The sequence below is a fragment of the Schistocerca serialis genome, chromosome 12 (genome assembly GCF_023864345.2).
Source record: "Schistocerca serialis cubense isolate TAMUIC-IGC-003099 chromosome 12, iqSchSeri2.2, whole genome shotgun sequence".
Taxonomy (NCBI): domain Eukaryota; kingdom Metazoa; phylum Arthropoda; class Insecta; order Orthoptera; family Acrididae; genus Schistocerca; species Schistocerca serialis.
In genome coordinates, this window is record NC_064649.1 from 87794901 (window position 1) to 87812205 (window position 17305).

Sequence of the window (17305 nt, forward strand, 5' to 3'; positions counted from 1 at the left end):
AGGTGTCGCATTGTCCAGTTGGAACTGGCCGACTCCGTCGGAATGGATGCAGGTCATCAGACAGGATGTTTAAGTGCGTGTCACCCGTCAGAGTCCCATATCACACCATGTAGTGTGCGTACTGTAAGACCTTCGGTACACACACCATCAGATTATTTGACTTGTCGCTCTAACGAAGTTGGCGAGTGTCAGCAATATGTCTCATGGTCTTATCATGGCGTGTTTATCTTCTCCCGTTAGGTCAGACGATAGAAATGCCACTTGCACGCTTAGAGTAGCAGACTGACGGTGTTCAACTTTAAACAGAACTTGATTAATTTTCACACACATTTATTAAAATAATAAAAAGCATAGACATTACACAACTTCATTCTGGATGCTATTTACAATTGACAATCTGAAGTTCCTTCGGTATTGGTACTTTAATCTTATATGTGAGAATATCTCTGATACTTGACAAAGTGTCTATTCATTTATCTTCATGGCTATGTACAGGAATATGATAACCTTATTAGGTGCAGACTGAAACTTGACTACAGACTAATGCAGACTGACTAAGCGGAGGTCTGTACACTCGTTATAATACCTCGCACGGCAGGTATCACAACGCGAGTGTGATCCACAAGGAGAAAAGGTTCTACGTTAGCAGCAATCTCATTGGCTGCGTTATGCAGACCGGCGGAAGCAGAATTTGGTCCGTCTCTTAGGCAGCGCCATCTCGTAGTGCGGAGACGGACGAGCGCTGCGCCTGCGCTGTTGTGCTTAGCGGGGCGCGCTCTAGTGGGAAAGTTGTGTACGCGCTGACTATGTACACAACATACCAACAGTACACGCCCCACACCACCTTGAACAGCCCCCTGCTGATAAACAGGGGCCATGCATGCATGAGATTCTCTCCATACACATCCATGTCCATCCGCTCAATAAAATTTTAAAGGAGACTCGACCAACCAGGAAACATGTTTCCAACAGTCAACAGTCCAATGACGGTCCCAGGCGAGGCGTAAAACGTTGTGTCGTGCAGTCATCAAGGGTACACGAGTGGGACTTTGGCTCCGGAAACCTGTATCGACGATTTTTCGTTGAATGGTTCACACACTGATGGTCCATGATTTAAATCTCCAGCAATTTGCGAAAGGGTTGCACTTCTGTCACAATGAACGATTCTCTTCAGTCGTCATTGGTCCCGTTCTTGGAGGATCTTCTTCCGGCCTCAGCGATGTTGGAGATTTGATGTTTTACCGGATTCCTGATATTCACGGTACGCTTCTGAATTGGCCAAATGGAAAAAATCCCCACTTCATCACTAGTGCACCGACTATAACACCACGTTCAAACTTATTTAAATCTTGATAACCAGCCATTGTAGCAGCAGTAACCGATCTAACAATTGCGCCAGACACTTTCTATCTTGTTGCCGACCGCAGCGCCATATTCTGCCTGCTTACAAACCTCTGTATTTGAACATGCATGCCTGTACCAGCTTCTTTGTCACTTCAATGTATACAGGGTGTTACGAAAAGGTACGGCCGAACCTTCAGGAAACATTCCTCACACAGAAAAAAAGAAAATATGTTATGTGGACATGTGTCAAAAACGCTTACTTTCCATGTTAGAGCTCATTTCATTACTTCTCTTCAAATCACATTAATCATGGAATGGAAACACACAGCAACTGAACGCACCAGCGTGACTTCAAACACTTTGTTACAGGAAATGTTCAAAATGTCCTCCGTTAGCGAGGATACATGCATCCACCCTCCGTCGCATTGAATCCCTGATGCGCTCATGCAGCCCTGGAGAATGGCGTATTGTATAACAGCCGTCCACAATACGAACACGCTCTACATCTGGTACCGGGGTTGCGTAGACAAGAGCTTTCAAATGCCCCCGTAAATGAAAGTCAAGAGGGTTGAGGTCTGGAGAGCGTGGAGGCCATGGAATTGGTCCGCCTCTACCAATCCATCGGTCACCGGATCTGTTGTTGAGAAGCGTACGAACACTTCGACTGAAATGTGCAGGAGCTCCATCGTGCATGAACCACATGTTGTGTCGTACTTGTAAAGGCACATGTTCTAGCAGCACAGGTAGAGTGTCCCGTATGAAATCGTGATAACGTGCTCCATTGAGCGTAGGTGGAAGAACATACTGACGAAACTAAAATGAGCTCTAACATGAAAATTAGACGTTTCCGGACACATGTCCACATAACATCTTTTCTTTATTTGTGTGTGAGGAATGTTTCCTGAAAGTTTGGCCGTGCCTTTTTGTAACACCTTGTATATTGTGCTATTCTGCTTCCTTGCACTCTGTTGTGCTGAATTAATGTACTTGGCAGAACGCTCAAAAAGAAAGGTTCCAAACCACACCTGGTGTTCTGTGAAGGGAATGTTTGACACCTATATTACTTAACGGCTAAAAGCTCCCGCCGCCCCCCCTCCCCCCCCCCCCCCCCCCCCCGCTCTTCACACACTTAATATTTATTGTACACTACCACTGTATCAGTATGTTCCGAAAAAAAAAAAAAGAGCAATATCTATGTCCGGAGACGTGTCAATTATAACTCTGCCGTATCATCGAACACTTTGAAGCTCGGCGATGTGCAACTGGTATTTCTTGCGACTGAGTTGCTTGCCTTGCAGGACTCACAGAAACCATGCGGCACGCAAGAAATAAGCCTCCAGTGAACATTTCAATGGACTAGCGGCTCATCGCTACAGCATAGGTTGGTAAACTACAAATTAAAGAAGTGAACTGTGTTATTTATCGTGTACATGTGCTGTTTTCTGTTGCACACGAAATAAACCAGTTATTGATGCAGTCTGCAGCGACGAATGAAAATTTTTACCAATGCCGAAATTCGAACGCGGGTCTCTTGCTCGCTAACTGCTACGCCACCCTGGAACAGTGGCTTTGCACAACTTCGAGTTGCACTACTGGCCTTTGTAAAAATTTTCACTCGTCGCTTCAGTCTGCATAAATACATCATAGATGCTTGACACTCAAAAAGGTCTCCGAAACCATACACCTTTCATTTGATTAAAACAATTGTTTTCTGACTGAAAGCTTACAAGGTCTGACATCTGTTGTAAGAAGGAAAGGATGTTTGCTGGCTGGACATCTGACCTGATCTTATTTGCCAATTCTGAAAACTGCTTCAGATGAAATAAACATTTCTGCTCACTGTGTCGACACCATAATCTTCAGTTTCTTCTGTTGTTGTGGACAACAGAGTATTTGTAATTTCCTCAACAATCAGGAATTAATAAACATCGTCCAGCACACTCCCTGATCTTTCATCACTTCCTTTTTTTCAGTTCTTTGCGAAAATTCGTGCAGACCGAATTGAATTTTTCTCTCTGGGCAGGAACTGGGAGTCATTGCACACCACCCTTACACGGAACGCTACGAGAGGCGTTAGAAAAGTCCGTGCAAAAACAATACCTACTTACGTGTTTGGAGTAAACCTTTTTTTATTTCTCGAAAGTCTCTTTTTAGACTTATACACTTCGTCCAACGCTGTTCTAATTTGTTGATCCCTTTCGAATAATAGGAACTGCTTAAGTCTGCAAAATAGCTATTAGTTGCTGCAATCACCTCCTCGTTTGAATAAAATATTTGTCCCACCAGCCATTTCTTCAAATTGGGGGACAAATAGTAGTCCGAGTGAGCCAAGTCTGGAGCGTAGGGGGGATGTGAAACGAGTGGGAATCCTGCTTCCATTAATTTTGCTACCACAATTGCTAATGGGTGTGCTGGTGCATTGTCGCGATAGAAAAGGACTTTTTTGCGGTCCAATCGCCGGCGTTTTTCTTGCAGCTCGGTTTTCAAACGGTCCAATAACGATGAATGACATGCACCTGTAATAGTTTTACCTTTTCCAGATAGTCGATGAGGATTATCCCTTGCGAATCCCAAAAGATAGTCGGCATAACCTTTCCGGCATTAATGGTCTTCGCAGATTCTCGCGCATCTTAACTTTTCTGTCATCCATCGTCATATCATGGATTTTACCAATGGTTTCTGGAGTCGTAATCTCCACAGCGTGTCCAGAACGTTCAGCATAAGTTGTGCCCATATGGCCACTCCGAAAAATTTTGAAACCCCCTTACAAACTGTTCTCATCGAAGGTTCTGAATCACTGTAATATTTATCAAGCTTCTCTTTAATCTCCTGAGGCGTTTTGCCTTTCATAAAGTAATGTTTAATCACCACACGAAATTCTTTTTCGTCCATTTTTTGACCTTCACTCGACTTCCTTGATTCACACGAATGCCAAACGCAAAAAAATCAATATGGCTGAAACTTGGCGAGCGTTCTTTCCAAAGATGCTACTAACTAAACATGACCTCGATAAGCGGCGGTGGTGGTGCCACCTTTCGGCTTTGCACGTACCTCTTACATTGCGCATGCGTTAATATTCAGTGTACTGTGCAAACTGTAGCTTGTGACTCACGCCGCCTCCTATTTTCCAGGCAAGACGTTCTCGGTGCTGAAGTCACACTCCGCCACCTACTCCGACGTGAACGGGGAGCGGCGCGCCCACTCGCAGACCGACGAGGAGGGTGAGTGGGCCGTTCTTTCTCGCTCGCTATGCCGAGCTGTGATCACCACGCCCAATTCTGCACCAGTCTCGTCCAAGATCATCCCCGAAACCGCCGTTTATCACGTACATGCGGTGACGTGGCAGTTTTATGTTATCCGTGTAAATGGTACACACATTAGTCCCTAGGAAGGTTCATACAACGTTGACTTGGTTTGTAATTGACAAGTGAAACAGAAATGTAAAACAACGAATCCAGAATGAAATTATCACTCCGATGTGGACTGTACGCTGATATGAAACTTCCTGGCAGATTAAAGCTATGAGGACGGGTCATGAGTTGTGGTTGGGCAGCTTAGCGTGACTCTGACGCGGGTATGTAAGCACCGACATATACAGGGTGGTCCATTGATCGTGACCGGGCCAAATATCTCACGAAATAAACATCAAACGAAAAAACGAAACTCGTCTAGCTTGAAGGGGAAAACCAGATGGCGCTGCCATTGGTCAAACTGATATCAAGTGTGATTTTTAAAATAGGAAGCCCCATTTCTTATTACATATTCGTGTAGTACGTAAAGAAATATGAATGTTTTAGTTGGACCACTTTTTTCGCGTTGTGATAGATGGTGCTGTAATAGTCACAAACGTATGGCTCACAATTTTAGACGAACAGTTGGTAACAGGTAGGTTTCATAATTTAAAATACAGAACGTAGGTACGTTTGAATATTTTATTTCGGTTGTCCCAATGTGATACATGTACGGAGCGGGGCGGACGCGGGATAAAGTCCGCCTCCATGTATCGCAAGTACGCAGTGCAGGCAATAGGAAACTTTGTTTTGAGCTTCCACAAATTCCTGAAAACCGCCCTCCTTTTCCGAACTGGAGCGGATGGTAACCCGTGGGAAGGGCCAGCAACGGCATCACGACTCATTTTCGAAATAGTCACGCAACAAAACACATCGGCAGCAGAACTCAGCTGTCTGTACGGGCGCAGTTGTGAATATCTGCAAATCCCTTCGACGCGAAGTCTCCCGACAGTTGCCGATCTGATACAGGGAGTCCGCGTGCGAAGTTACAGTTGCCTGACTTTACTGGTACTTTCCTTTCTCAATTGCAGCTATTCGGGCTTCAGCTGCAGAGAAGTTACTGAAAAAGAAAATTCGAGTTTGTCGGACGATACGGCAAAATAGATTTCCGGAAAATTAAAGCGCGCAAAAGTCAATGTGTTTGAAGCTTGTCATCAACGGAAGCGGTAGGCGACAAGCCAAGTAATCGGAATTAGCGCTGCCGGCGACGAGCGAATAAATTTGTACGAAACGTGCGGATGGCAAAGTGTTAATAAAGATTGAGAGTTATGGAAAATTCATGCAGACTTACTACCGGTTTTGTCACAGTGGTTACGAATTGTGTCTAATATGTTGAAGATAGACACGCAAAGACAGATAGTATCACATAAAGAATATTTTTCGTTAACTGGCAATTAATGGATTCTTTATGGCTCCAGAATGTCCTCTTTTGTGTTCTTTGATACATTGCTGTAACGGAAGAACAAAACAGATCCCACCCTCCTCTGTCCCTGCCATAGTAAAGCGTCCACACAGTGGATATGTAGCTGTAGGTGTAAAGTATAGTTCGTTCACAACATCCTTAACGTATTATCAGCGAGTAGCTTTGCCCAGTGCCTCCTAGCACACTGCCAGCTGAGGAGGGAGAGGCAGTATGAGGGGAAAGAGCCTCGCTCTTGTGTTAAAGTGCTGGCACAGCACAGCAGACAATCACTTCCACATGGGTGTTGTACTGTAAGATACCCATTGTTGGCAGCAACCAGACAAAAACCGCAGTAGCCTTCTACATCTACATGGATACTCTGCAAACCACATTTATTTGCCTGGCAGAGGGTTCATCGAACCACTTTAACAATTCTCTATTATTCCAATCTCGCATAGCGCGCGGAAAGAATGAACACCAATATGTTTCCGTACGAGCTCTGATTTGCCTTATTTTATCGTGGCGATCGTTCCACCCTATGTAGATCGGTGTCAACAAAATATTTTCGCATTCGGAGGAGAAAGTTGGTGATTGGAATTTCGTGAGAAGATTCGGTCGCAACAAAAAATGCCTTTCTTTTAATGATTTCCAGCCCAAATCCTGTATCATTTCAGTGACACTCTCTCCCGTATTTCGCGATAATACAAAACGTGCTTCCTTTCTTTGAACTTTCTCGATGTACTCCGTCAGTCCTATCTGGTAAGGAACCCACACTGCACATCAGTATTCTAAAAGAGGACGGACAAGCGTAGTGTAGGCAGTCTCCTTAGTAGGTCTGTTACATTTTCTAAGTGTCCTGCCAATGAAACGCAGTCTTTGGTTAGTCTTCCCCACAACATTATCTATGTGTTCCTTCCGATTGAAGTTGTTCGTTATTGTAATACGTACGTATTTAGTTGAATTTACGGCTTTTAGATTAGACTGATTTATCGTGTAACCGAAGTGTAACAAGTTCCTTTTAGTACTCATGTGGATGACCTCACACTTTTCGTTATTTAGGGTCAACTGCCACTTTTCGCACCATTCAGATATCTTTTCTAAATCTTTTTTCAGTTTGTTTTGATCTTCTGATGGCTTAATCAGTCGATAAATGACAGTGTCATCCGCAAACAACCGAAGACGGCTGCTCAGATTGTCTCCCAAATCGTTTACATAGATAAGGAACAGCAATGGGGCCTATAAAACTACCTTGGGGAACGCCTGAAATCACTTATGCTTTACTCGATGACTTTCCGTCAATTACACCGAACTGTGACCTCTCTGACAGGAAATCGCAAATCCAGTCACATAACTGAGACGATATTCCATAATCGCACAATTTCACTACGAGCCGCTTGTGTGGTACAGGGTCAAAAGCCTTCCGGAAATCCAGAAATACGGAATCGATTTGAAATCCTTTGTCAATAGCACTCAACACTTCATTTGAATAGAGAGATAGTTGTGTTTCACAGGAACGATGTTTTCTAAACCCATGTTGACTGTGTGGCAATAGACCGTTTCCTTCGAGGTAATTCATAATGTTTGAACACAATATACACAACTGGCCATTAAAATTGATACACCAAGTAGAACTGCTGATGATAAACGGGTATTCATTGGGCAAATATATTATACTAGAACTGACATGTGATTAAATTTCCACGCAATTTGCGTGCATAGATCCTGAGAAATCAGTACCCAGAACAACCACCTCTGGCAGTAATAACGACCTTGAAACGCCTGGGCATTGAGTCAAACAGAGCTCGGATGGCGTGTACAGGTACAGCTGCCCATGCAGCTTCAACACGATACCACAGTTCATCAAGAGTAGTGACTGGCGTATTGTGACGAGCCAGTTGCTCGGCAACCATTGACCAGACGTTTTCAATTGGAGAGAGATCTGGAGAATGTGCTGGCCAGGGCAGCAGTCGAACATTTTCTGTATCCAGAATGGCACGTACAGGACCTGCAACACGCGTCGTGCATAATCCTGCTGAAATGTAGGGTTTCGCAGGGATCGAATGAAGGATAGAGCCACGGGTCGTAACACATCTGAAATGTAACGTCCACTGTTCAAAGTGCCGTCAATGCGAACAAGAGTTGACCAAGACGTGTAACCAATGGCACCACATACCATCACGCCGGATGATACGTCAGTATGGCGATGACGAATACATGCTTCCAATGAGCGTTCCCCGCGATGTCGCCAAACACGGATGCGACCATCATGAGGCTGTAAACACTACCTGGATTCATCCGAAAAAATGACGTTTTGCGATTCGTGGACCCAGGTTCGACGTTGAGTACACCATCGCAGGCGCTCCTGTCTGTGACGCAGCGTCAAGTGTAACCGCAGCCACGGTCTCCGAGCTGATAGTCCATGCTGCTGCAAACGTCGTCGAACTGTTCGTACAGATGGTTGTTGTCTTGCAAATGTCCCCATCTGTTGACTCATGGATCGAGACGTGGCTGCACGATCCGTTACAGCCTTGCGGATAAGATGCCTGTCATCTCGACTGCTAGTGATACGAGGCCGTTGGGATCCAGCAACGCGTTCCGTATTACCCTCCTGAACCCACCGATTCCATATTCTGCTAACAATCTCGACCGACGCGAGCAGCAGTGTCGTGATACGATAAACCGGAATCGCAATAGGCTACAGTCCGACCTTTATCAAAGTCGGAAACGTCAAGGTGCGCATTCCTGCTCCTTGCACGAGGCATCACAACAACGTTTCACCAGGCAACGCCGGTCAATTGCTGTTTGTGTATGAGAAATCGGTTGGAAACTTTCCTCATGGCAGCACGTTGCAGGTGTCGCCACCGGCGCCAACCTTGTGTGAATGCTCTGAAAAGTTAATCATTAGCATATCACAGCATCTTCTTCCTGTCGGTTCGATTTCGCGTCATCTTAGTGGTGTAACAATTTTAATGGCCAGTAGTGTATGTTCTAAAATCGTGCTGTATATCGACGTTAATGATATGGGCCTGTAATTTAATGGATTAGTCCTACTACCTTCCTTGGATACTGGTGTGACCTGTGCAACTTTCCAGTCCTTGGGTACGGATCTTTCCTACCGACCCAAAACTAGGCAGTATTGCTTCAGGACGTTGTGAACAAACGGAACAGTAGATGAGCAGGTTTTTTTTTTTTTTTTTTTTGTGGTTTTAGGGCGCACAACTTCAATGGTCATTAGCGCCCTGACTACTCTAAGAATACACCGCGAGGCACAAGTTGACCACAACAACTAAAAGGGAAAACACGATAAAAGACAGACTGACAGGCATAGGATTAAAAAACAGCATCATCAAATGTCCTTAGCGAGGTTTGTCAAATTGATAAAACGAAGAACACGAGCAGCTGCTCGTGGGTCATCTGCTAAAATGGCATCGAAAGTATTTGGCAGGTTAAGATCGAGGCGCAGTGTGTTAAGATCTGGACAGGACATTAAAATGTGTCTAACCGTCAGCAAGTGCCCACATGGGCAGAACGGCGCCGGCGCAGCCGTCAGCAGATGGCGATGGCTGAACCGGCAGTGTCCAATTCTTAACCGGGCTAAAACGACCTCCTCCCGCCGAGAAGGGCGTGAGGAGGACGTCCAAGCCACGGGAAGAGGTTTTAAGGCCCGAAGCTTGTTGTCGGTAAGTGCAGCCCAATCGGCATGCCACAGAGATAAGATGCGCCGACAAATCACCCTGCTAAAATCGGACGAAGGGACGCAACAAAAAGCTGTCCGAGGCTGGAGGACCGCAGCCTTGGCCGCGGCATCTGCAGCTTCGTTCCCAGGGATACCGACATGGCCAGGAACCCACATAAAGCTAACTGGAGAACCGACGTCCACCAGCTGCTGAAGAGAGCGTTGGATCCGGTGTACGAAAGGGTGAACCGGGTACGGATCACTGAGGCTCTGGATGGCGCTCAGGGAATCTGAGCAGATGACATAAGCTGAATGTCGGTGGCGGCAGATGTAAAGAACAGCCTGGTAGAGGGCAAAGAGCTCAGCTGTGAAGACAGAACAATGGCCATGGAGCCGGTATTTGAAACTTTGTGCCTCGACTATAAAGGAACACCCGACCCCGTCATTGGTCTTAGAGCCATCTGTATAAATGAAAGTCATGTCGATGAACTTCGAACGAAGTTCCAAAAAACGGGAGTGGTAGACCGAACCGGGGGTGACCTCTTTTGGGAGCGAGCTGAGGTCAAGGTGAACACGGACCTGAGCCTGGAGCCAAGGTGGCGTGCGGCTCTCGCCCACTCGAAAGGTTGCAGGGAGTGAAAAATTAAGGTGTTGAAGGAGGCGACGAAAGCGAACTCCAGGGGGTAGCAGGGCAGAGACATACAACCCGTATTAACGGTCAAGAGAGTCATCAAAAAAGGAACGATAAGACGGATGGTCGGGCATTGACAGTAGCCGACAGGCATACCGACAAAGCAGTATATCGCGCGGGTAGGTGAGTGGCAATTCGCCAGCGTCAGCATGAAGACTCTCTACGGGACTGGTATAAAATGCTCCGATCGCAAGTCGTAAACCCCGATGTTGTATGGAGTTGAGGCGGCGTAAGATGGATGGCCGTGCAGAGGAGTATACGAAGCTCCCGTAATCCAGCTTGGAGCGGACGATCGACCGATATAGACGAAGTAGGACGGTTCGATCTGCTCCCCACGACAGACCACTGAGAACACGGAGGACATTTAAAGAATGGGTACAACGGGCGGCCAAATATGACACATGTGGAGACCAGCTAAGTTTCCTGTCAAATATAAGGCCTAAAAATTTGGTTGTCTCCACGATTGGGAGAGCAACGGGACCGAGTCGTAAGGACGGTGGGAGAAACTCTTTGTAGCGCCAGAAGTTAATACAGACCGCCTTCTCGGCAGAAAAACGGAAGCCATTGGCGACACTCCAGGAGTAAAGACGGTCAAGAGAACGCTGAAGACAGCGCTCCAGGACACGTGTACACTGCGCACTGCAATAGATGGTAAAATCGTCCACGAAAAGGGAGCCTGATACATCAGCTGGGAGGCAATCCATTATTGGATTGATCGCGATGGCGAAGAGAGCGACGCTCAAGACTGAGCCCTGTGGCACCCCATTCTCCTGGCGAAAGGTGTCGGACAGGACAGAACCCACACGTACCCTGAACTGTCGATCCATTAAAAAGGAACGAATAAAAAGAGGGAGGCGACCGCGAAGGCCCCATGTATGCATGGTGCGGAGAATGCCCGCCTTCCAACAGGTGTCGTAAGCCTTCTCCAAATCAAAGAACACAGCCGCGGTCGGGCGCTTCCGCAAGAAGTTATTCATAATGAAGGTCGACAAGGTAACCAGATGGTCAACAGCAGAGCGGCGCCTACGAAATCCACATTGTACATTGGTAAGTAGGCGTCGAGACTCGAGCAGCCAAACCAATCGAGAGTTAACCATTCGCTCCATCACTTTACAGACACAGCTGGTAAGCGAGATAGGTCGATAACTGGAAGGAAAGTGCTTGTCCTTCCCCGGCTTAGGAATCGGGACAACAATAGACTCGCGCCAGCATGCGGGAACATGTCCCTCAATCCAGATGCGATTGTATGTACGAAGAAGAAAACCTTTACCCGCAGGAGAAAGGTTCTTCAGCATCTGAATATGAATAGAATCAGGCCCTGGAGCAGAGGACCGTGATCGGCCAAGTGCGTTTTCGAGTTCCCGCATGGTGAATGGGGCATTATAACTTTCACAATTCGAGGAGCGGAAGTTAGGTGGCCTAGCCTCCTCTGCCTGTTTGCGGGGGAGGAAGGCAGGGTGATAATGAGCGGAGCTCGAAACCTCTGCGAAAAAGCGGCCGAAGGCATTGGAGACAGCCTCAGGGGCCACAAGGACGTCATTCGCGACCTTCAAGCCAGAAACTGGTGAGTGGACCTTAGTGCCAGATAGCCGGCGCAGGCTACCCCAGACAACAGAAGAAGGAGTAAAACTGTTGAAGGTGCTTGTGAAAGCAGCCCAGCTGGCTTTCTTGCTTTCTATGATAATACGACGACACTGAGCACGTAATCGTTTATAATTGATACAATTCGCCACTGTAGGGTGGCGTTTAAATGTGCGTAAAGCACGTCGACGAGCACGTAAAGCGTCTCTACATGCCGCGGTCCACCAGGGGACCGGTACGCGACGTGGAGAAGAAGGAGGATGAGGGATGGAATATTCAGCAGCAGCGAGAATGACTTCCGTGAGGTGTGCGACCTGACGATCGCAGCTTGTAAAGGTTTGATCCTGAAAGGTCGCCCTGGAAGAGAAGAGCCCCCAGTCTGCCTTGGAGATGGTCCAATTAGAGAAGCACGGAGAGGGAGTATGCTGCAGGAGATGGATAACACACGGGAAGTGGTCGCTCGAATATGTATCAGAAAGTGCATACCACTCAAACCGGCGTGCAAGTTGGGGAGTACATATAGAGAGGTCTAAATGGGAATAGGTGTGAGATGTGTCCGAAAGAAAAGTAGGGGCGTCAGTATTGAGGCAGACAAGATCGAGCTGGTTAAAAAGGTCTGCTAACAAGGAGCCCCTCGGGCAGGATGCTGGAGAGCCCCAAAGGGGATGGTGGGCATTGAAGTCTCCAGTTAACAAAAATGGTGCAGGTAGCTGAGCAATAAGTTGCATGACGTCTGCCCTGGTAACGGCAGATGACGATGGAGTGTAAACGGTACAAAATGAAAACGTAAAAGTGGGGAGAGTAATGCGGATGGCAACTGCCTGCAGGCCGGTGTGCAACGTGATGGGATCGTAGTAAATATCATCCCGGACCAGCAACATAACCCCTCCATGAGCTGGGATACCTACGACAGGGGGTAGGTCAAAACGCACAGAGGTGTAGTGTGCCAAGGCAATTTGATCGCATGGGCGTAGCTTCGTTTCCTGGAGGGCTACGACGAGCGGACGGTGCAAGCGGAGCAGCAACTTCAAGTCCTCTCGGTTGGAGCGAATGCTGCGAATATTCCAGTGAATAAGTGCCATCGTAAGAAAAGGAAGATGAGAGAAGTGGTCACCTCGAAGGCCGCTTAGGGCCTGGCTTCGAGCGAGCACTGCCGCCGCTATCAGTAGGCGGACAGTCATCGTCCATGTGGTCTATAGGGTCATCGGCCATCTCGGGAGGATGGCCGGGAGGGGGAGCTTCCTCCGCCAGTGAACGGCCAGATGTACGGCTACCAGCGGTGCGGCCAGGCGAAACAGATGACGGCCTGGGGCGGCAACCGCTGGGTGGCGCAGGAGAAGGAATGCGCCGTGGCGGAGAAGGAGAACTGTGCTTTCTATGCGCCTTTTTGGAAGGACGTGTAGTGGAAGGACCGGTCGAAGGCTGGGAGGTCGAGGTACGGAGGAAGTCTGCACGGGATGGTTCCTTGTTGAAGGCCCGTGCATCTGACTTCGATGTCTTCGTCTTAGCAGAAGCTGAGGAAGGTGCTCGTGTCTGTGGGGTGATGGGAGGAAGAGGAGACGTCGACCGCGCGATCTTAGCACTGGCCGAACGGCCGACCGTGGTGCTGAAGGTCAGATCGCATGTCTGGGTTGCTACCTCCCGGGTAGTCCGAGGAGAGGCGAGGACAGTACTGTATTTCCCCGCTGGGAGCAGCGTGGGCTTCCTACTAGCCAATAGCTTGCGAGCAGCCGAGGTGGACACTTTCTCTTTGACCCGAATTTCTTGGATACAGCGTTCTTCCTTATAGACAGGACAGTCACGGGAGGATGCGGCATGGTCACCCTACAGTTCACACAACGAGGAGACGGAGGTGGACAGTCACCCTCATGGGCATCCCTGCCGCAAGTGACACATTTAGCCGCATTGGAACAAGACTGTCTAGTGTGATTGAAACGCTGACACTGGTAGCAGCGCGTAGGTGTCGGGACATAGGGGCGAACAGAAATAACCTCGTAGCCCGCCTTGATGCGCGATGGCAGCTTAACACTATCGAAGGTCAAGAAAATTGTCCGGGTCGGTACAAGGTCATTGTTGACCTTTTTCATGACCCTATGGACAGCCGTCACGCCCTGCTCAGCGAGGAATGATTGAAGCTCCTCATCAGTCAATCCGTCGAGGGAGCTAGTATAGACTACACCACGAGACGAGTTCAAAGTTCGGTGGGCCTCCACCCGGACAGGGAACATGTACAGGAGGGTGGCCCGAAGCAGTTTTTGTGCCTGAAAGGCACTCTCAGTTTCTAGTAATAAGGTGCCGTTTCGCAACCTGGTACAAGATTTGACAGATCCGGCTATGGCATCTACGCCCTTCTGAATAACGAAAGGGTTGACAGAGGAAAAATCCTTTCCATCCTCAGATCGAGAAACTACGAGGAACTGTGGGGCAGGCGGTAGTACTTTTGTCACTGTTGGCTGGTCACGTTTCCGTTTTTGAGTCGAAGTCGAAAGAGATGGAGTGGAATCCATTGCGGAGGAATCCCCCATGATTGCCAGCGTCTCCGATGGCGCGCTCCTTCCTTGTGGGGACCCTCTCAGAGGGCACTCCCGCCTTAGGTGAATGTTTACACCTCAGGTCACACCTCCCGAGAAACAGACGGAGGGACCAATCGGCATGGTCAGAAGGTATCAGCTCAGGCAATCACCCCTCTCCGGGCCTGGCCTTTACCAGGGGGTACGCGCGTGCCTTACATGTCTACCCAGGGCGGGGAATTACGCGTTACCCCGTCACCGGCTACGCGTGCGAACGCGTGGGTCGGCCTTCAGGCACGCACAGGGAGGAAGGAAGAAGAGGAAAACGAAGAGAGAGAGGGAGAAAGAGGACAGACTGTCTCAAACGCCGAGGCGGAGACCAGAGAAGGCAAGGAGAAGAAGGTAATGAGAAGGCAAGGAGAAAAAGGCAAGGAGAAGGCAAGGAAAAAAAAAGGCAATGAGAAGGCAAGGAGAAAAAGGCAATGAGAAGGCAAGGAGAAGTCAAGGGAAAGAGTAAGGAAGACAGTGAGGTCGAGAAGAGCAAGGAAAGGAACCAACAAAAGGAAGGAAGAAACGAGAAGTGAAAAACCAAAAAGACCACGATTATAGGTCGTGGAACCGTCCGTCTCCGGACGCAGGCGCTAACTACCCCCGTGAGGGGGATGGACTCCTTTTAGTCGCCTCTTACGACAGGCAGGAATACCGCGGGCCTATTCTAATCCCCGGACCCGCAGGGGAGAGATGAGCAGGTGAGTAGCCAATTCAACTAGGTCAAGTGTTGTTGTTCTGTGTGCAGCGCGTGAAGACGGGCGCGTGGTGGCGCACCTGAGCAAGACCTCGGAAGGGGAGGCGGCGGTGGGGGCGACGCCCTCGACGCGGACGCGCGTCGAGCTGAGCCTGCCGCAGCTGGGCGTGCACGCAGTCGCCGGGGATTCCCCCCAGCAGCAGCCGCGCCAGCCGGGGAATAACCAGGAGGCGTCGCGGGCTGCCGGCGCCGCCATGCCGCCACAGCAGCGCCGCAGGGCGCCCCCAGAGACCGCGGTGAGTACCACTGTCCGCTGTCCACTGTCCGAGGTGGGTCAGCTCTAGTTAACTAATCGGGTTAACTGGGGTTTCAGAGCTAGACTGCTACTAACTCAATTTGCGTTCACGGGGTGGGCGGGGGCCGCCACTGTGGATGAGGACCGCGCGAGAGGTTGGAGTTTACCGCCATAGCGCCGACCGAACCCTAGTTGAACCTAGTCGGGTCTATGCTCACATAACCAGGCGTCACTCACCGTGATTTTTAAAACTCCGGTACCTCACTGTTGTTGTGGTCTTCAGGCCAGGCCGTCCGGTTCTAGGCGTGGATGTTTGTGATGTCCTTAGGTTAGTTAGGTTCAAGTGGACTGATGACCTCAGATGCTAAGTCCCATAGTGCTCACAGCCATTTAAACCAATCTTCAGTACAAACACTGGTTTGATGCAGCTCTCCATGCTACTCTATCCCGTGCAAGCTTCTTCATCTCCCAGTACCTACCGCAACCTACATCCTTCTGAATCTGTTTAGTGTACTAATCTCTTGGTCTCCCTCTACGATTTTTACCCTCCACGCTCCCTTCCAATACTAAATTGGAGATCCCTTCACGCCTCAGAACATGTCCTACCAACCGATCCCTTCTTCTAGTCAAGTTGTGCCACAAACTTCTCCCCAATTCTATTAAATACCTCCTCATTAATTATGTGATCTACCCATCTAATCTTCAACATTCTTCTGAAGCACCACATTTCGAAAGATTGTATTCTCTTCTTGTCCAAACTATTTATCGTCCATGCAAATACTTTCAGAAACCACTTCCTGACACTTAAATCTATACTCGATGTTAATAAATTTCTCTTCTTCAGAAACGCTTTCCTTGCCATTGCCAGTCTACATTTTGTATCCTTTCTACTTCGACCATCATCCACAGTGTGGTGCTGCATTTCAAAGATGGGGGTTGTTGTGCCCTGTTATTTATTTAGAGGAAGGAACTGCAGTTACTGTGACATCAGCGCGCTACGGTAAAATGTTAAGACAACTTCGTGCAGAACTTGAAACGCGTCAAGTGAACATGAGAGAAATATCGTTTCAGTAGGACGGTGCCACAGCTCACACGGTGAGAGCATCCATGGAAGTGGTTCGGCAAATGTTCCCAGGACATGTTGTTTCGAGATATGGTGATGTTCACTGGCCCCCTCGCTCACACGATTTGTCGATATGCGACTTCTTTTGTGGGGATATTTAAAATCAAAAGTCTACATGAACAAGCCTCGCTCAATCGATGACCTGAATAATTCCATTCGTCAGGAAATTGATGCCATGCCGAATGAAATGTTGGTGAGAGCCATGCGTAACTTTAGGGGGGGATCCAAATTTGTAACCAGCAAGAACGACGTCATCTCAAAGACATTTTTCGACCCTAATTAACGTATGTATACACTCCTGGAAATTGAAATAAGAACACCGTGAATTCATTGTCCCAGGAAGGGGAAACTTTATTGACACATTCCTGGGGTCAGATACATCACATGATCACACTGACAGAACCACAGGCAACAGAGCATGCACAATGTCGGCACTAGTACAGTGTATATCCACCTTTCGCAGCAATGCAGGCTGCTATTCTCCCATGGAGACGATCGTAGAGATGCTGGATGTAGTCCTGTGGAACGGCTTGCCATGCCATTTCCACCTGGCGCCTCAGTTGGACCAGCGTTCGTGCTGGACGTGCAGACCGCGTGAGACGACGCTTCATCCAGTCCCAAACATGCTCAATGGGGGACAGATCCGGA

At 48.4% G+C, this 17305-nt stretch overlaps 1 protein-coding gene across 1 annotated transcript in view; it reads left to right on the forward strand.

Moving 5' to 3' along the window:
- LOC126428137 (uncharacterized) overlaps positions 1 to 17305 on the forward strand; it is a 744079-nt gene that overhangs the window by 674964 nt on the left and 51810 nt on the right. The window contains exons 5-6 of the mRNA XM_050090038.1: positions 4476 to 4565; positions 15291 to 15535. Of these exons, the coding sequence (XP_049945995.1) occupies positions 4476 to 4565; positions 15291 to 15535 (335 nt within the window). The remainder of the gene's footprint in view (positions 1 to 4475; positions 4566 to 15290; positions 15536 to 17305) is intronic.